General features: G+C 38.4%; 1 protein-coding gene across 9 annotated transcripts in view; it reads right to left on the bottom strand.

The window, feature by feature from the left end:
* Window positions 1-21,193, bottom strand: part of MEF2A (myocyte enhancer factor 2A) — a 530,557-nt gene that overhangs the window by 33,449 nt on the left and 475,915 nt on the right. For 6 of the 9 annotated variants that reach the window (XM_053717606.1, XM_053717607.1, XM_053717608.1 and 3 more), the window contains 3 exons: window positions 9,307-9,494; window positions 6,970-6,993; window positions 994-1,120 (listed from right to left, as the gene is read on the bottom strand). In XM_053717606.1, the coding sequence (XP_053573581.1) occupies window positions 994-1,120; window positions 6,970-6,993; window positions 9,307-9,494 (339 nt within the window). The remainder of the gene's footprint in view (window positions 1-993; window positions 1,121-6,969; window positions 6,994-9,306; window positions 9,495-21,193) is intronic. The other 3 variants (XM_053717613.1, XM_053717612.1, XM_053717609.1) reach the window with 1 other exon arrangement.

Raw genomic sequence — 21,193 nt, forward strand, 5'->3', positions numbered from 1 at the left:
ATGACTGGGGTAGGCGGAGCCTAGGAGGGATCATGTGACCAGCTTTGCTGGGCTCTTTGCCATTTCCTGTTGGGGAAGAGAATATCCCACAAGTAAGGATGACGCCGTGGACCGGACACACCTATGTTGGAGAAAATAATATTAAGCCTGTGCACCCTTAACTTGTTCCCAGTTTGTTGTATTGAGAGCTTGCATTGTGTGGCTGTTTTAGGGACCCAGGTTTTGGAAGGGACCTTGACGAGGTACCTGGGCTTGTCCCATTTGGCCAGATACAGTAACTAACCCTTCCATTTTTGCTTTTAATCTTAGCTGAGTGCTTGTGAGTGCTGGACTTTCTCTGTGTGTTGTTATAATTTTTTTGTAATTTTCTATATGGGCCTTGCACCCAGGCCTGTCTGTGGTTAACTGTCTGTGACTCTGAGGACAGCACAGCTTCCTGTGAGTGCCAGTGAGCACCCAGGGCTGAGCATGTTGCAGGGTCATGGGATGTGTACCCAGTCCAGTCTGAGAGTGCAGTCCCCTTCTGTGTTTTGTATATGTTTAGGGTGATTACATAAGCCTGTGCACCCTTCACTTGTTCCCAGTTTGTTGGATTGAGAGCGTGCATTGTGTGGCTGTTTTAAGGACCCAGGTTTTGGAAGGGACCTTGACGAGGTACCTGGGCTTGTCCCATTTGGCCAGATACGGTAACTAACCCTTCCATTTTTGCTTTTAATCTTAGCTGAGTGCTTGTGAGTTCTGGACTTTCTCTGTGTGTTGTATATATATATATATATATATATATATATGTCAGTCTGAAGATATGAATTTATGATTTATGCACAGATTAGTGTAAGATATCTCGCTATCTCAAGTTGCATAAAATCAACAAAGAGCTATGAGAGTTTGTTTAACTGAAGATACTTTAGTAACCATCATCCAGTGACCAACACACTACATATAAAGACATCACAAAAATGGAGCTTTAGTTGTAGTAATTAGGACGACACATACCTGTATTGTAGGCAGTAGGCATTGCTGAGTACACCAACCCCTGTGGGGCCAAGCTTGGAGTTGTTACAGACACAACAGGAGTAGCCAAAGGCTGTGTAGACTGGGAGCTGCTTATCCTTTGGGAATTCTTGGAACAAACAGAAGATCATGGTTAGAAAATTGTTGGAACTTAGTTTAAATTGTTTATGTGACAATGTGATGTGAGCATACATGCATATGTACACACACTATGGCTGCATGTTTATTCAACCATATTTGGCTTGAACTAAGTCATTTAGTACACACAATTTTAAATGGCATGTCAGGAAAGGTGATTAAAAATGCATGATATTTAGTAGATTACTTTGCACAAGCCTTGAACATTAAAAGCAACTTGGTTAAGTAATTTAACAATGTTTTAGGTGTTCTGTGGCACTAGGAGAAAAGTTTAATCAAAGCTACAAACAATATGGCTGTGATGTTTTGCACAAATCTTGACAAAAGATATCCATAGGGCTTACAGGGACACGAAACCAAAGATTCAGATTTAAAAAAAAAATAAAAAAATCTTTACTGCCACTATCAAATGTAAATTATTCTCTTGGTATTATTTGTTTCAAATCATAACTAGGTAAGCTTAGGAGCGTGCATGTGTGTGGAGAAGCAATTGGCAGCAGTGATGCATCAATGCTTGTAGCAATGTTATACATTGTGCAACCACTGCTACCATATAGTGCTCCACATATGCATACTACTAACCTTTGGATTGGAAAGTTTTTTAAATGGTACACTTTCTGATGTTGTGTTTCGTCTCTCTTTGAAGGACCATTAAAGTTACTTTTTATGGATAAAGATGGTATACATCATTTAACCACTGCTTAGAAAAATATCTGCTTATTAATTAAATGTTTTAAAATAATTTAAAGCTGTCCATTTCTATTCAGATAAAAGCCACATGATTACACTCATCTCCTTTGATAGTCTGGTATTTTATTTGTATTCTTCTTAATGTCACCAGAGGGCAGTATTGTTCCAATTAATTAAACATTAACATAAACCTGTCATCTTTGTGGATCTGGGCTATATTTGATGGGCCTTATTCTGCTATAATTTACATAAATATACATAATAACACACACATCTATCGGTAAATTAAATTACTTTTTAAGTTGTGTGTGAAAGAGACCTCTATTCCTTCAATACTATTCAGGGACAAGAATCACACAATTTTACGTTTTACAAATGATACAGAAATTCAGCCTTTGTTGCATCACATAAAAACAGTGAAACTATTGGCTAAATCATTGTGTTTTAGAACTTTAACCTGGAAAAAACATAAATTATGCTTACCAGATAATTTCCTTTCCTTCTGAATGAGGAGTGTCCACGGCTTCATTCCTTACTTGTGGGAAATACTGAACCTGGCCACCAGGAGGAGGCAAAGACACCCAGCCAAATACTTAAATACCTCCCCCAATCCCCTCATCCCCCAGTCATTCTGCAGAGGTAACAATGAACAGTAGGAGAAATATCAGGGTATAAATGGTGCCAGAAAAACCAAACAAAATTTAGGTTCGCCCAATGGAGAGAAACGTGCGGGGGCCATGGACTCTTCTCATACAGAAGGAAGTTATATGGTAAGCATAATTTATGTTTTCCTTCTTAATATGAGGAGAGTCCACAGCTTCATTCCTTACTTGTGGAAAACATATACCCAAGCTCTAGAGGACACTGAATGAACCGGGAGGGTAAAAAGAGGCAGACCCTATTCTGAGTGCACCACAGCATGCAAAACCTTTCTCCTAAAAGATGCTTCAGCCGAAGCAAAAATGTCAAACTTGTAAAATTTTGTAAAGGTATGTAAAGGAGGACCAGGTAGCTGCCTTACAAATCTGCTCCACAGATGCCTCATTCCTGAAGGCCCAAGGGGAAGCCACTGCTCTAGTAGAATGAGCCGTAAATCCTCTGAGGAGGCTTATGTCCCGCTGTTTCATATGCTAAGCGAATAATGCTCCTCAACCAAAAAGATAAGGAAGTGGACGAGACTTTCTGCCCCTTACGCTTCCCAGAATAGACAACAAACAAAGAAGAAGTCTGTCTAAACTCCTTAGTGGCTTGAAGATAGAACTTCAAGGCCCGAATCACATCCAAATTATGAAGTAACCGATCCTTCGAAGAAGAAGGGCTAGGACACAAGGAAGGAACAACAATCTCCTGATTGATGTTGCGATCAGAAACAACCTTAAGAAGAAAACCTAACCAAGTATGAAGAACAGCCTTATCAGCATGGAATACTAGTTAAGGGGGCTCACATTGTAAGGCAGCCATCTCAGATACTCTGCGTGCCAAGGCAATAGCCAGTAAAAAGAGAACCTTCCAAGATAGTAATTTAATGTCAAGGCCGTATATAGGCTCAAACAGAGCCCTCTGCAAAACCTTAATAACAAGATTTAAACTCCAAGGAGGAGCGCTAGGTCGAAACACAGGTCTGATTCTAGTCAGAGCCTGAATAAAAAACTGGACGCCTGGAAGCTTACCGAGCCTCTTGTGCAGTAAAACACATAGTGTCGAAATCCGTCCCTTAAGAAAGCTAGCCGAAAGGTCCTTCTCCAGACCATCCGGAAGAAAAGAATCCTGGAAACCCTGAACCTATGCCAGGGAAATCCACGCTCTTCACACCAGAATAAGTAGGTCCTCCACACCTTATGATAGATGCGACGAGTAACCGGCTTACGAGCTTGAATGAGAGTATCAATAACTCTCTCAGAAAAACCTCTCTTGGCTAGGACTAAGCGTTCAATCTCCATGCAGTCAGCCTCAGAGAATCTAGATTTTGATGAACAAAAGGACCTTGTTCCAGCAGATCCCTGAGAAAAGGTAACCTCCATGGAGGAGATGAGGACATCTCCACCAGATTCGCAAACCACATCCTCCGAGGCCACGATGGAGCAATTAGAATCACTGAGGCTTGCTCCTGCTTGATGAGGGCCACCGCACGAGGTAGAAGTGGTAATGGTCGGAAAATGTAGATTAGACTGAACCTCCAAGGCACTGCAAATGCATCTATTAGCTCCGCCTGAGGATCCCTGGACCACGACCCATATCTGGGTAGCTTGTAATTGAGCCGGGACGGCATGAGATCCATCTCCGGTGTCCCCCATCTGCTGCAAATCTCCGCAAACACCTCGGGATGGAGAGACCATTCCCCCGGATGAAAAGATTGTCTGCTGAGGAAATCCACTTCCCAGTTGTCCACACCCGGAATGTGGATCATTGACAGTGGGCAGTTGTGGGTCTCCGCCGATTCCAGAATCCGAGATACTTCCCTCATTGCTAGGGAGCTCCTCGTTCCCCCTGATGGTTGATGTAAGCCACAGAGGTTATGTTGTCCGATTGGAATCTGATAAACTGGGCTGAACCCAGAAGGGGCCAAGCCTTCAGAGCATTGAAGATCACTTGAAGTTCCAAGATGTTGATCGGGAGGAGGGATTCCTCTCGAGTCCACAGGCCCTGTGCCTTCCTGGCACCCCAAACAGCTCCCCATCCTGTGAACTATCCTAATTTTGTATAAGACAAATCCAATAAGCTAGTAGATGAGCCCTGGGAAGGATATCAATATTTAACCTTTCGCTTGCACTTAGCAGTGCGAGGTAAAGCACTAAAGGCCACAGACACTGCCATCTGTAACTGTTCAGTAAAGTCTGGCGGTAAAAGGGCACCTCCAGATGGAGGAATAGGAGTGCTACAGGAAGCTGCATGTGTATTAGGAGATGAATTTAGTGTGCCCACCTCACGGGACGGAGACTCCTCAGAGGTAGAAGAACTCAACATATTAGCTTTCTTTGATAAGTACTTTATTAAGGCATGTGGAACATAATTGAGCAGGCGGGTATACCGTAGCCTCCTCACAATATAGAGACAGGCATTAGATTTAGGTAAAGAGGGAGTACCCTCTAATGTATCAGTTTGCGCTTATAAATTTAGGTAAAGAGGGAGTACCCTCCATAGTTTGCGCTTATAAAAAGGACTATAGACAAAGATAAATGGCACCTTTATACCCCCAATCGCTGGGGCACTCACCACATCCTATGACCCAGGCCCAAGAGAGAAAGCGCTTTGTCTCCAGACACCGCATGGTCAGGAAGAAGAGAATCATTGTGACTACACCCGGTCACATGGTGCGCCATGCCGGACCCCCCCTGACCACTAAAAGTGCGCCAAGCCTAACTGGCTGTGCAGCGCTCCAAAATGAAAGTAAAACCTGTACGTTCCAACATCTGCCTGAGCCACATCTCACACATGTCACAGCATAAACACAATATTAAAAATATGTGATTAATCCCTCCTGTTTCTTTAATCCCCTTCCAGAGACATTAACCCTCGATTCCATTCAGATAAAAGGAGTCACACTGTGACCCTGTCTTCTTGTGTTATCAAATGTGTATAAAAAATGAAACAATCTTACCGGAATCTATGCCGTGGAACAGAAACACAGCCTCTCAAGTTTGACAGTCTTGTAGCATCGCTGACATGGACTTGAGTGATAGAAGCAGGCAGTGAAACTTGTCAACACTGCTTAGGAGCTGTTAATAAGAGTCTGGATGGGTTCGCAGAAAAATTCTCCCTGCATCTCCAGACTCTAACATTCGCCAATGCTCTCACTGAGAGGCTGACAAGACTACTTAAAAATCCAATCCCATTCCGAAGAGTACTACCTCCATAAGAAACTACTCTGTATCTTCTGACACTTCTCTGCCAACATCCTGTGACGAAAGGCAAAGAATGACTGGGGGATGAGGGGAGTGGGGGAGGTATTTAAGCATTTGGCTGGGGTGTTTTTGCCTCCTCCTGGTGGCCAGGTTCAGTATTTCCCACAAGGAATGAAGCCGTTGACTCTCCTCAAATTTAAAAGGAAATTTATCTCACAAATTCTCTGTAAGAAAAAACTATTTACTGTCTTCTGGTTCTACTAATCTCATTTCCGACATCAAATTGACTAAACAGTTTCTTTAATACACAAATTCAGTATACATACAATAATTTCATAAAACAGCATGCAGCACATCACAAGCAACACCAAATGTATCATGCTGCATGCACTGCTTCTCTGTGTCTGTTGATTTGTCTTCATATTGAAAAGGGAAAGACTAAAAGCTGATATAATAATACAGCTCTGGCAGAGATAATGGATTTTAAGTCTCAGTAGAGTTTAAAAATGCATATGTATCTGATTATGGTTATGTACAATGGCACTATGTTTGACATCTTGTTTTTTCTTTCCTTTATACTATTTTGTCTTTGTATATCTATATATACACACACACACACGCATATATGCACGTATACACAAAGTGTTGTAAAACAGTAGCAGTTGTGCAATGTGCCATAACATAGAAACAAAAGGAACAAGGATTGATAACTATTTACAATGCACTAGAAATGCATTCATAAAGTGCTGCACTAGGCTTGGAAGCACATGGGAATGTTAAATAATTAAAACTGGTTTCAATTAAAATGCTGCAGGGCTGAAGGGGGTAATCAAGCTCTGGTTGTGCTGCACTGACCATCCTATAAGGTAAAACATAAATGGGTTTAGAGCTGTCTGAGTATACAGCAGACTAGCGTTTTCCTCCTCCTGTGAAAGATGAGATCATTCACAGCACAGTCAAGAAATGACCTCATGAAGGATGATGTAACCTCTGAATAGAAGACAAACACACTAGAGATCTCCTGCTACAGTAGAGGAAACGCACAATCACCTGGGACAATTTAAGACTATATATGGTCATATGTGCATTTTTCTGTAAGCAACAAGTGACTACCACGACCTAGGATTGTGGACAATAACCATAGCTATAATATGACATGTAAAGTACACACTAATCCAGCACACAGTATCTTTTTTTTTTTCATCTGCAGAGGGAAATTAAATTAGCTGCTTATTTTTTTTCTTTAGTGGAAATTGGAAATGTTATTTCTGTAAAACACACAACTCACCAGTTCTAATTCATCTTCTTCCGTCTGTACCCAATAAATAAGGAAAAGTACAGTTATATTTAGGAATGTACCACAAAATATTTGAGTAATATGTGGATGTGTTGTAAAAAAAACCAATTTGCAATAAGTAATAAAGTTTTGGTTTAATTAATCAGATTCAGAAGATATATTCTTTATATTACAGATAAATCTGGTGGATTGTTTAATATGTTTGTCCCCTTTAAAGCATACAGTTTATTTATGTCACAAGGCGCAAAAAGCACATAACTGTTTTTTTAGGATGTAATAACATAATTGTGACATAAATAATTGCTAATGTATCCAGGTTTTACTTATTATTTCTTGTTATTTGACAAATTTCTTTGTGAGATGTGAACAAGTCAAGCGGAAAAGACTGCCATTTTATACCAACACAGCCAGAAAGTAATAGTAAATATATAGGGCGGCTCGCTCAGACATTCACACAGGGAGTGTTATTTTACTAGTTAAATGCATTTATATTTATTTACAGCACCCCGGTACAACCAGACGTCACATATATATATATATATATATATATATATATACACAAATATATATATACAAATAAACATCTGCAAACACACATTCGTTTTTCATTTTTAGCATTTACTGTATTTTGCTGTACATGTCTATTTTTTCTGGCTAGCAGATTTTACAGCTACTTGTCTCAGGTTATGTGAACCATTTTATTCAGAGAGTGCTACCTAGTTACTGTAATACACAATGTTGTAAGTGCGATCCATTACTGGGTTTGTCCATTTACAGATAGCTGGCTGATCAGTTTGTCAAATGATGCAACAGAATCTTATATTTTTAATATCTGTTGCATTTCTCCATAAGTGAGCGCAAGCATACACTTCACTATTTTTTCCAATTAAAGACTTGTACCAAACAGTTTTAAAATTTCTTCACTGACTCGCTAGCTCATCCTGTGCTCAAGATAAGGGTAGGGTGAAATGGAAAATATCAGCCTGAGGAAACAGTGTGTCACTGTGAAAACGCGTTGCTGTGTATCTATGTGTTTGCCACAATAAACACTATTTTTAACTATTTGCTTTTTGCACACTTGTTAGCTTTGGTATGATGCAGTTAAACTAACTGTCAGTTCACCCAACTCTTGGATCCAAGTTTTACAGTTTGCCACCGGATTGATACCTATTACCAGGTTCCTGAAATGGGAGGCGAGTTAGCCAGATTACGCTAGAAGATCTGGCCTGCAAGTACAGCATTTCAATGTGCTTCATCAAATGTGAGTGCATTTCCATTCATAATTGTTTTACCTGTGTTACAAGACTGCACTACGCTATGTGGCGCCTTCTTTAATTTGTTTTATAGGATTCTTTTGAGTGAACGGCCATTCACAGAAGATGAGCAGCCAATCTGTTTTCCGGAACTTTGGATTTTGTTGTTTCAGAAACACTCTTTGGGAACATATGTGAATATTCCCTGATATGACTTTTAGCACTTTAATTCACAATATTGTCACCTCATTTTATTATTATTATTATTTTTTTATTTTTCATCATTGAATGATTATTATGTATTGACCATTTATATATATACGTTTGCACTGCTGCAATTTAAATATTTTGTTGCAGCCTTAAATAGCACTTTGGTGTGTGTATATATTACAAAACACTCACTTATATAGGTGCACCTATTAACCTCCTTATTTTGGAGATTGTTGTTTTTGAAATGGAAAATATGGAGCTGACTGAGGGATGGCTAATTTGAGCACAATTATCATATTGGTAGAGCAGACACATGCTTTTATTATTTTAGTGCAAAACTGCAATAGATATGGGAAACTGATATACAGTACGCTTAATTCCTCTTTCTTTTTTTTTTAAAAAATGTTTGTTTCTGAGTACAATGTTCCTTCAAAGAACCAGTAAATTCAGTAGTTTTGCATAATAAACAAATGCATGATTACAAGACAATGCAATAGCTCCTAGTCTGATCTTCAAATGAGTAGTAGATTTTCTGATAAATTTAAAGTTTATGTCTATTCCAACTATCATGTGACAGCCTTCAGCCAGTCACAAATGCATGGTCATATATTCTTCCCCTGGTTCTATTGACTACACTAGGAGGCGCCCTTCTTGTCTCTCTTTTGTACATATATTCTGTGAATTCTTGCACATGCTCAGTAGGAGCTGGTGACTCAAAAAGTGTAAATATGAAAAGACTGTGCACATTTTTGTTAATGGAAGTAAAATGGAAAGTTGTTTAAAATTGTATGCTCTGTCTGAACCATGAAAGTTTAATTTTGACTTGAGTGTCCCTTTAATATTTACTAATAAAATGATGACTCACCAGGGGAGGCATCATGCCTTTGCTGGAGGGAGGAATTACCACACGAAGGTCTGGTTTTCGACTGTTCATTCCCAGACTACCCCCAGGTGGTGGCGGAGACTTGGTGGGCATCACTTTCCCCATGTTGTTACCACCTACTTGTCCTAAGAGACCCGGAGAAGCGCGTGGGTTGACAAAACCATTACCTGCTGCAGGAAGTCAAAGTAAAATTTAAAGAGTGTTGACACAAGTTTTGCTGAGCAGTAGAGTTTGCATGATGTAATCTTTCTAAAGGTTCATATTATCTATCCAGTTACCAATTTTAGAGATTACTGGCTAACACACATACACATATTTCAAACAATTGTTTTTAAGTTTCCAAACATATACCACCCCCTGTACAATCTTAAAACAAACAGATTTCATTTTTTTATCAGTAAGTAAAATATACCAGATTATTAACTTTGAGAAGATGGTCCCCATCTATCAAACTGTCAACCATCTGTCAGGTTTCATCTTGACTCAAAAGAATTATAATTCAAAGTAATTAAACAATCATACACACAGAAAATAGCCTCTTATTTGAGTTACTATACTGATAAGCATATGAACAAATCAAGCTATTTTTGTACAATTTTGGCTTTGTGCACCTTATAAACAAATTTATTTTTTAAACAGATAATTTCTTTATTGGGTGTTCATCACGTCACAAACTGCTTCCCCATACAGGTGTTTACATTCAGTAGTGACATTAACAGGAGGCCAGGCTGCTGGAGAAGGCACAGGATGCACCAAGGGACTGTCCAGAAAAAATAAAACTAACATGATACCACAATAGATGTATATGATGCTGAAGTTTTAAGTTAATGAAGTCTTGAATAAAACGATCAGTATATTTGTGACATCCCACCTTAAGAACACAACCCAAAATACCCAGTGTATTTAGGAAATAATAAATGGTGTGAGTAGTAATAACAATGTACATTGCGTTATTTGATTACGCTATGTGACGCCCCTTGTCTTATGCTTGATTTCTAGGATCCGGTATTGATACCTGTTCGATAGAAGCAGAGAGACCGAGTGTTTTGGGAGATTCACAGATTGATGGGTTTTTAAGTGACATTAATTTTGTTTAAATTTTTGTTTGATATACATATGGGGTACTAATAAACATTATTTAATCTTTCATATGATTGTATTTTTTGTTTTAACAATTGTTTTAAAGGGACATTGAACCCAGATTTTTTTCTTTTGTTATTCAGATAGAGCATGCAATTTTAAGCAACTTTCTAATTTACTCCTATTATAAATTTTTCTTCATTCTCTTGGTATCTTTATTTGAAAAGCAAAAAAACATAATTTATGTAAAGCACTTACCTGATAAATTAATTTCTTTCATATTAGCAAGAGTCCATGAGCTAGTGATGTATGGGATATACAATCCTACCAGGAGGGGAAAAGTTTCCCAAACCTCAAAATGCCTATAAAAATATACCCCTCACCACACCCACAATTCAGTTTAACGAATAGCCAAGTAGTGGTGTAATAAAGAAAGGAGTAAAAAGCATCAACAAAGAAATTTGAAAATAATTGTGCTTTATACAAAAAATCATAACCACCATAAAAAGGGTCGGTCTCATGGACTCTTGCCAATATGAAAGAAATGAATTAATCAGGTAAGTTTTTACATAAATTATGTTATCTTTCATGTAATTGGCAAGAGTCCATGAGCTAGTGACGTATGGGATAGCAATACCCAAGCTGTGGAACTCCACAGAAGAGTCACTAGAGAGGGAGGGATAAAATAATAACAGCCATTTTCCGCCGATAGAAATCAATCCATAACCCAAAATATACGTTTATTCTCATAATGAAAAGAAAAAACTAAAACATAAGCAGAAGAATCAAACTGAAACAGCTGCCTGAAAAGCTTTTCTACCAAAAACTGCTTCCGAAGAAGTCAGAGAAACCTCTATGACTAAGCACTAGGCGTTCAATTTCCATACCTTCAAATTTAATGATTTGAGGTCCTGATGGAAAAACGGACCTTGAGACAGAAGGTCTGGCCTTAATGGAAGTGGCTAAGGTTGGCAACTGGATATCCGAACAAGATCCGCATACCAAAACCTGTGAGGCCATGCTGGAGCTACCAGCAACACAAACGATTGCTCCATGATGATTTTTGAGATCACTCTTGGAAGAGGAACTAGAGGCGGGAAAATATAAGCAGGTTGCTAACACCAAGGAACTGTTAACGCATCCACTACTTCCGCATGAGGATCCCTGGACCTTGACAGGTACCTGGGTAGTTTCTTGTTTAGATAGGAAGCCATCAGATCTATTTCTGGAAGACCCCACAGCTGAACAATCTGAGAAAACACATCTAAATGGAGCGACCACTCACCCGGATGTAAAGTTTGACGGCTGAGATAATCCACTTCTCAATTGTCTATACCTGGGATATGAACCGCAGAAATTAGACAGGAGCTGGATTCCGCCCAAGCAAGTATCCGAGATACTTCTTTCATAGGTTGGGGTCTGTGAGTCCCACCCTGATGATTGACATATGCCACAGTTGTGATATTGTCTGTCTGAAAACAAATTAATGGTTCTCTCTTCAACAGAGGCCAAACCTGAAGAGCCCTGAAAATAACACAGAGTTCTAAAATATTGATTGTTAACCTCGACTCTTGAGATTTCCAAACCCCTTGTGCTGTCAGAGATCTCCAGACAGCTCCCCAACCTGAAAGACTTGCATCTGTTGTGATCACAGTCCAGGTTGGACAAACAAAAGAGGCCCCTTGAACTATACGATGGTGATCTAACCACCAAGTCAGAGAGAGACGAACATTGGGATTTAAGGATATTAATTGTGATATATTTGTATAATTCCTGCACCATTGGTTCAGCATACAAAGCTGGAGAGGTCTCATATGAAAACGAGCAAAGGGGATCGCGTCCGATGCTGCAGTCATGAGACCTAACACTTCCATGCACATAGCTACTGAAGGGAATGATTGAGAGCGAATGATCTGACAAGCTGAAACCAATTTTAATCGTCTCTTGTCTGTTAGAGACAGAGTCATGGACACTGAATCTATCTGGAAACCTAAAAAGGTGACCCTTGTCTGAGGAATCAAATAACTTTTTGGTAAATTGATCCTCCAACCATGTCTTTGAAGAAACAACACTAGTTGATTCGTGTGAGATTCTGCAGAATGTAAAGACTCAGCTAGCACCAAGATATCGTCCAAATAAGGAAACACCGCAATACCCCGTTCTCTGATTACAGAGAGTAGGGGACCGAGAACCTTTGAAAAGATTCTTGGAGCTGTCGCTAGGCCAAATGGAAGAGCGACAAATTGGTAATGCTTGTCTAGAAAAGAGAATCTCAGAAACTGATAGTGGTCTGGATGAATCAGAATATGAAGATATGCATCCTGTAAGTCTATTGTGGACATATAATGCCCTTGCTGAACAAAAGGCAGAATAGTCCTTAAAGTCACAATTTTGAAAGTCGGCACTCTTACATAATGATTCTAAATTTTTCAGATCCAGAACTGGCCTGAATTAATTTTCTCTCTTTGGGATAATGAATAGATTTGAATAAAACCCCAGACCCTGTTCCTGAAACGGAAATGGTATGATTTACCCCTGAAAGCTCCAGGTCTGAAACACACTTCAGAAAAGCCTGAGCCTTTACTGGATTTGCTGGGATGCGTGAGAGAAAAAAATCATCTCACAGGAGGTCTTACTCTGAATCCTATTCGGTACCCTTGAGAGACAATACTCTGAATCCATTGATTTTGGACAGAATCTGCCCAAATGTTTTGGAAGAATCCTAATATGCTCCCTACCAGCTGAGCTGGATTGAGGGCCGCACCTTCATGCAGACTTGGGGGCTGGCTTTGGTTTCTTAAATGGTTTGGATTTACTCCAACTTGAAGGTTTCCAATTGGAACCAGATTCTTTGGGGGAAGGATTAGGTTTCTGTTCCTTATTTTATCTAAAGGAATGAAAACAGTTAGAAGCTTTAGATTTACCCTTAGGTCTTTTATCCTGAGTCAAAAAACTCCCTTCCCCCCAGTGACAGTTGAAATAATCGAATCCAACTGAGAACCAAATAACTTATTACCTTGGAAAGAAAGAGATAGTAATCTAGACTTGGATATCATGTCAGCATTCCAATATTTGAGCCACAAAGCTCTTCTAGCTAAAATAGCTAAAGACATAGATTTAACATCAATTTTGATGATATCAAAAATGGCATCACAGATAAAATGATTAGCATGTTGAAGCAAGCAAACAATGCTAGACAAATCAGGATCCATTTCTTGTTGCGCTAAACTTTCTAACCAAAAAGTTGATGCAACTGCAACATCAGCCATAGAAAAGGCAGGCCTGAGAAGAGAGCCAAAATATAAATAAGCTTTCCTTAGGTAAGATTCAAGTTTCCTATCTAAAGGGTCTTTAAAAGAAGTACTATCTTCCATAGGAAAGTAGTACGTATGGCAAGAGTAGAAATAGCCCCATCAAACCTTGAAGAAGGAATAAAAGTAGTAACAGGCCTATTCCATTCCTTAGAAATCATATTAGAAATAGCATCAGGAACTGGAAAAACCTCTGGAGTAACCACAGGAGGTTTATAAACAGAATTTAAACGTTTACTAGTTTTAATATCAAGAGGACTAGTTTTTTCAATATCCAATGTAATCAACACCTCTTTTAACAAGGAATGAATATACTCCATTTTAAATAAATAAGTAGATTTGTCAGTGTCAATATCTGAGGAAGGATCTTCTGAATCAGATAGATCCTCATCAGAGGAGGATAATTCAGTATTTTGTCGGTCATTTAAAATTTCATCAACTTTATGAGAAGTTTTAAAAGACGTTTTACGTTTATTAGAAGGCAGGATGGCAGACAAAGCCTTCTGAATTGCATCAGAAATAAAATCTTTTATATTCACAGGTATATCATGTACATTAGATGTTGAAGGAACAACAGGCATTGTACTATTACTGATTGACACATTCTCTGCATGTAAAAGCTTATCATGACAGACATCGCCGGAAATCAACCCGATCGAGTACGATCGGGTTGATTGACACCCCCCTGCTGGCGGCCTATTGGCCGCGAGTCTGCAGGGGGCGGCGTTGCACCAGCAGCTCTTGTGAGCTGCTGGTGCAATGCTGAATACGGCGAGCGTACTGCTCGCCGTATTCAGCGAGGTCTGTCGGACCTGATCCGCACTGTCGGATCAGGTCCAACAGACCTTCATAACTAGAGGCCATAATCTCCACAAATTTACAACAGATGCACTTAGCTTTGGTAGAACTGTTGTCAGGCAGCAGGGTTTCAACAGTGGTTTCTAAGACGGGATCAGATTGAGACATCTTGCAAACGTAAAAGAAAAAACAACATATAAAGCAAAATTATCAATTTCCTTATATGGCAGTTTCAGGAATGGGAAAAAAATGCAAACAGCATAGCCCTCTGAAATAGAAAAAGGCAAGAGGCATATAGGAACGGGGTTTTAAAAAATTAAATTATTTGGCGCCAAGTATGACACACAACACAAACTGAATTTTTTTTGGCTCTAACAACATCCGGAAATGACACACTCGCGTCACTGTAGACGCAACGTTGTGCAAGGAACTTGGCGTCAACTAAGACGCAGGAAATGACAAATTTGCGTCATCAGACGTACCTTCACACCAAAAAAAATTCTCGCGCCAAGAATGACGCAATAAACGTTGGCATTTTGCACCCTCGCAAGCCTAATTTTGCCTGTGAAATTTAATGAAAAAGCAGTCAATTGAAAAAAGACTATACCCCAGGTAAGAAAAATATTTTCCTAAATATGTTTTTTTACCAAATATGAAACTGATAGTCTGCAAAAGGAAATATACATAAACCTGACTCATGGGAAATATAAGTACAATACATATATTTAGAACTTTATATTAATGCATAAAGTGCCAAACCATAGCTGAGAGTGTCTTAAGTAATGAAAACATACTTACCGAAAGACACCCATCCACATATAGCAGATAGCCAAACCAGTACTGAAAAAGTTATCAGTAGAAGTAATAGAATATGAGAGTATATCATCGATCTGAATAAGGGAGGTAGGAGATGAATCTCTACGATTGATAACAGAGACCCTATGAAATAGATCTCCCGCAAGGAAAACCATTGCATTCAATAGGTGATACTCCCTTCACATCCCTCTGACATTCACTGTACTCTGAGAGAAATCGGGCTTCAAAATGCTGAGAAGCGCATAACGTAGTAGAAATCTTAGCACAAACTTACTTCACCACCTCCATAGGAGGTAAAGTTTGTAAAACTGAATTGTGGGTGAGGTGAGGGGTGTATTTATAGGCATTTTGAGGTTTGGGAAACTTTGCCCCTCCTGGTAGGATTGTATATCCCATACGTCACTAGCTCATGGACTCTTGCCAATTACATGAAAGAAATATAAGTTTAGATACCGGCCCATTTTTGGTAAACAACCTGGGTTTTTATTGCCGATTGGTGGATAAATTCACCCACCAATAAACAAGTGCTCTCCAGGGTTCTGTACCAAAATTGTCTGACAACTTAGCTTAGATGTCTTCTTTTTCAAATAAAGATAGCAAGATAACGAAGAAAAATTAATAGGAGTAAATTAGAAAGTTGCTTAAAATTGCATGCTCTATCTGAATCACGAAAGAAAAAAATTGTAAAGTCTCCATTTAATAATTATTTTTATGAAAAAGTGCGCACCTTTGGGATTACACATCAAGTTTATAAATGTGTTATGAGCAGACTGTAAAATTTGTTATAGCGAGTAAAGTTTATTTTTATTATTAAAAAAACTAAACAAAAACAAAAAGGACACAAAAATTCACTGCCCGTTCTGTCCAGTTTAATTTCTGATCAACATAATTATAAGCAACAAATATAAAAAAACACATTACTAACTACAAAAAAGGAAAAAGTGTATGATACACAAAGTCTCTAATCCCATTGAAGGCTTTACAGTATTCACAATTTCACGTCGAAACATTTAATTAAGGTTTTGCTAACTGGTTCTTCAGAGTAAACAGCTGAGTGCAGCAAGGAACAACGCAAATTATCTGATAGGTTTCAGAATGCTAAAACAAAAATCAGTGTCAGATAATCACTCTCAGGGTGATGAAAGAGCACCTGTTTGCAAGTCCATGGCTGCATTAATCTTGTAATGAGATGGAGCCGTGTCCTTAAAAAACACAGTTAACAGATTCTGTTTGTCAAATTTAAATGATTCCATAGATTTCCCTTAACCAACTGCAAATATCCTATGTCAAAGTTGCATTCTATTCATGCACAATACAGACAAGTCCTCTAAAAAGTAAAATAACAGTGTCATCAAGTAATAGTCGTCACTTAAAGGACGTATTTCAACAACACATAAAATGTTTAATTATTTTTGCTTTAAAATACATCTGAAAATTGTACTTGTACCACTTTCACTCCCAGGGAGGCTTGGGTTAATACTTTTAGCTAATTTATCTGTGAGGTTTTGTTTATTCCCCTCCTACCTCATATTCGCTGTACTCATTTGCTTTTTTAAGGTGGATTATCAGTTTTGCATTAACACTTGGGATAGATAAAGTATTCTTTGAAATAGCAGTGAGCATACTAGGGAGTTAATTTTACAGGTATATATTTATATTTAGCTATTAGATGAAAATGGAATATAAAAATACCTGTTAAATATTTATTTTACTAATCAACTAAGAGGAATCTGTGCTTAACCACCTTTAAGGGACACTGAACCCAATTTTTTTTCTTCCGTGATTCAGATAGAGGATGCAATTTTAAGCAACTTTCTAATTTACTCCTATTATCACATTTTCTTCATTCTCCTGGTATCTTTATTTGAAAAGCAAGAATAGAAGTTTAGATGCCGGCCCATTACTCCACCCACCAATAAACAAGTGCTGTCCAGATATCTGAACCAAAAATTTGCTGGCTCCTTAGCTTAGATGCCTTCTTTTTCAAAAAAAGATAGCAAGAGTATGAAGAAAAATTGATAATAGGAGTAAATTAGAAAGTTGCTTAAAATTGCATGCTCTAGGAGAGAGGCTGGTGGGAGGAGCACAGGTGCAAGGACGTGCACACACCTGTTCTCAGACTCCCTGTAAGAGCTGTTAGCAGAATCAAGCGTGCTTCAAACCCAAGTCCTGGGTGGCTCTTTTGCAGTGGAAAAGAAGAATCTATCCTACTCCCAGCTCTCTGATAGTGTCATACCAGCGCACTAGGCTGCAAGTAGCAGCAAATTAATAGACTGTTTGTACTACGGTAATACCCTCAAAAATTTCAAATTTTAAAACCCTCTAAAATGAGAACTTGCATGAATACCCTGAGCACTTAAAACCTTTACCTATATTTAAAGACGCTCAAGCCCCGGACCAAGATAAAGTTTCAACTTACAGAAAATTAAGTGGCAAGTACTAAGACTCTCCCTCCCACCGATGCTGCGTGAGGGGGGGTCTAGTAGCACTATAACGCTTAATCCCGGTCTGGCATTCTGTGAGCCAAGAGGAAAGAACTTCTGAAGATCGAGCTCACCGCTATCAGGCGATTGTCACCCCTGCCGGTCTGGGCTGGTGCTGAGAGAGGTACGGAGAACTTGGCCGCCTGCTGTGGGGAAGTTCCAGATCAGCTGGGAACGAAGTAGCTCCTTCCGCGGGGAAAACAGGTTCCGTCACCAGAGCCAGAGCCGCTGAGGATTGCCAGGAGGTAGGCGCGACCTGCGCTGTGTGTGTTCGGCGTCTTGCCGAAACTGGACGAGGATCGCCGCTAGGCTGAAGCAAGTGGAGGTTTGACTCTGACTCCGTTCCCCCCCACCGGTGCTGCGTGGGGGAGCAGAGAAGTTAACAGGCTGACTGCCTCCTGGTGCTGTTAGTCGTGTAGACTAAAAATTGGGTAAAAGAAGGGAAAAGAAAAAAAGAAGAAAAAAAGAAAAAAAAAAGAAAAGGGGAACGCCGAGCGAGAAGACAGGTATTTCTTTTTTCTCTGACTTAAAAGAACTTTCATAGACTGCCCTGATTAAGAGGGCTCTGGGTTAAAGATTACCTCTCTATCTTGGATGAACTTTTCTGCAGGTCACTGAATTTTAAAGATACCTGGACAGTATAATTAACAGTGGTAGTCAATATCACCGTAACAATTTTGTATCTTATCATGTACTGTGGGCTTTGTTAAATTTGGTCGTACGGGATATATCTGATTGAAGGGGGAATTGTTTTTTTTTTCTCTCTAAAAATTTAACAGGCTCTAAGCAAACAATACCTGTAGGCCCAACCAGTTAAGGCCCCTATAATCTGACTAACTTTATTCTTAGACCTACTATTAGACCCAAATGTGGAAGGGCTACTTCAGAGAGTGACATTGATATTAAATAAAAGGCATAAACATGCAACCCTTATTAACGATTTAACTTTAAATCTGTGTATATAATTTGGCTAGGGTTTTATTTTGATAACTAGTAGTTACAAAGGCAAAGGGGCCTATATTAAATTTGTCTGGGGGAATACTAAAAGAGAATTATTCCTATAATTATAGACAAAGCTATCTACTTAAAGCCTTGACAAAATTTAATAACAGACATAAACTGTTTAGAATATATTTCAGTGATTGAGACAAAAGGATAGTATTAAATATTTGTGCTGAAATCAGACAAAAATGGTTATACTCTAGCAAACAGGGGTAAAATTATCTTGTTCAATTGCTTTAATATTTTGAGAACTTACTTTTTCCTGGTTTGAATTAGGGTTATAACGCCTATCTCTGCTTGAAAAATATTGAATTGAAAGGGGAACTGTTGTTTTTTTTTCTTCGCCTCTTTTTTTATTTTTTTTGTTTCATCTTTTGTGTGCAAATATTGGATTATATACTGAACATATAGTGATGTATAAGAATGATATACACTGATGTTATGACTGATGGTTTGTAAAATTAGATAAAAAATATTAGACACTACAAAAGATTGAATAAAAAGTATTAATCAAGCACTGTAAGAGTCTAGAAATACCTTGCATAGAAGGGGGAAGAATGAAAAGGGAAGTAAATTGACCTTAATACAGGACTAACAAATACTAAATAAGGAGTCTAAAGCTGCTTATTGTTTTAAAACTTAAATAACATCACTTAGAATCTTTAATTAAACAAACTCCTGCCTCTTGGAGATCTAGAACCATATATTTACACCTGTCTGAAAAGTAGATAAATAACTGAATAAATAGAAAAGGATAATTAAAAAATCAAAGGTAGATAACCCATTTAAGGAGAATACTATTTTTCCAAAGTGCTAAATTTCCCTTACTTTAAAAAAGAAGAGAGGGGGGAAAAAAAAACGAAAAAAAACAACAACATTCAATTGCTTATCTCTATGACTGAGTTGTTCTATAGTCACAGTTTTTGTCACTCTTTTGTTTTTTCCCTTTTAGTTTTTTTTTCCTCTTTCTAGGCACATAACTTAAGTAAACTTCACATCACCTTTCACCTTCACCACCTTTTCCCCTTTTCCTTTTTTTTTTTTTTTCTCTCTTCACTCTCTACTCACCTTTTCTGTCCGAACGGACCTTTTACACAGGAATATTTTCCTTATACCACACTCTCACAATTCCAGCACCAATTTATGGATAAATTTATCACAGCTCACATTAGAACCCCTCCCTCAGTCATGGCAGGTAGACAAAAGGAGAAGAGAAATAAAAACACTCCAGAAACCTGAATAGAAACACAAGTCAGCAACTCTCCACAAACAAATGAACAAATTGATATCCAAATGCTAGTCACAAAAATATCAGAAGCCCTTTCTCCTAAATTTGAACAATTAAGAGATGAGATCAAACATGATATCAATACCCTAACTACAGAGATACATCAATTTTCTAACAGGATTACAGAGGCAGAGCAGAGAATTTCTGATTTAGAAGACACCACTACAAACCATAATTCTAAATTAGATGACATACTTATTAAACTGGTAAAAACCCAAGTAAAGCTAGAAGATCTTGAAAATCGAGCGAGAAGGAATAACATTAGAATTATAGGAGTTCCTGAAGAAAAACAGTACGAGGATTTATACAATCTAATTACAACAGTAATACCATAATTATTGCAATTACCCCAAACATCCCCCCGAATCATAGTAGAAAGGGCTCACAGAATAGGCTGGCATAACCCGGAAAGAGGGAAGGATCGACCTAGGCCTATTATAGCCAAGATACTAAACTACCAAGATAAACTTTCCCTACTTCAGTATTATAGAAAAAAATCAACCTATTTTTTTAGGAAACAACAAAATCATGTTTTTCCAGGATTTTTCTGCGGAAACTTCCGCTAAGAGAAGAGAGTTAACACCAATATGTACCCGCTTAATTAATCAAGGTTACCAAGCCACAGTAATATATCCAGCCAAACTTAAAATAACAATAAAGGATAAGGCCCAATTTTTTGAGATGGCCGAAGAGGCTGAAAGATATATAATACAGCTCATACCCCCAACACAAGTGAACAGGTAAAAATAACCAATGAAATTAAAATAACTCAGATGAGGGTTTTTTTTCTTTACTTTTTAATGGTTTTTATATTTTTCTTAAATTTAACAATGTACATTCAGTCTATAAACTGGGAGGATGCATCGGTCAGAGGTAATCCGATTACTGATGCACTAATTAAGGAACAAGGTTACCGGGACTATTTACTAGTAAGCAGAACCAAACTGAGAGGAGGGGGGGGGGGGAGCAGATCGGGAGGGGGGGTGGGTGAAGGGAGAGGTCTACTTCTTTTCTCTTTTTTATTTTAATTATATAATTTTTATTTTTTTTTCCTTTTTCCTTTAGAGAATGACTAATAATCCTTGTATAAT

The sequence above is a fragment of the Bombina bombina genome, chromosome 6, assembly GCF_027579735.1.
Source record: "Bombina bombina isolate aBomBom1 chromosome 6, aBomBom1.pri, whole genome shotgun sequence".
Classification (NCBI taxonomy): Eukaryota; Metazoa; Chordata; class Amphibia; order Anura; family Bombinatoridae; genus Bombina; species Bombina bombina.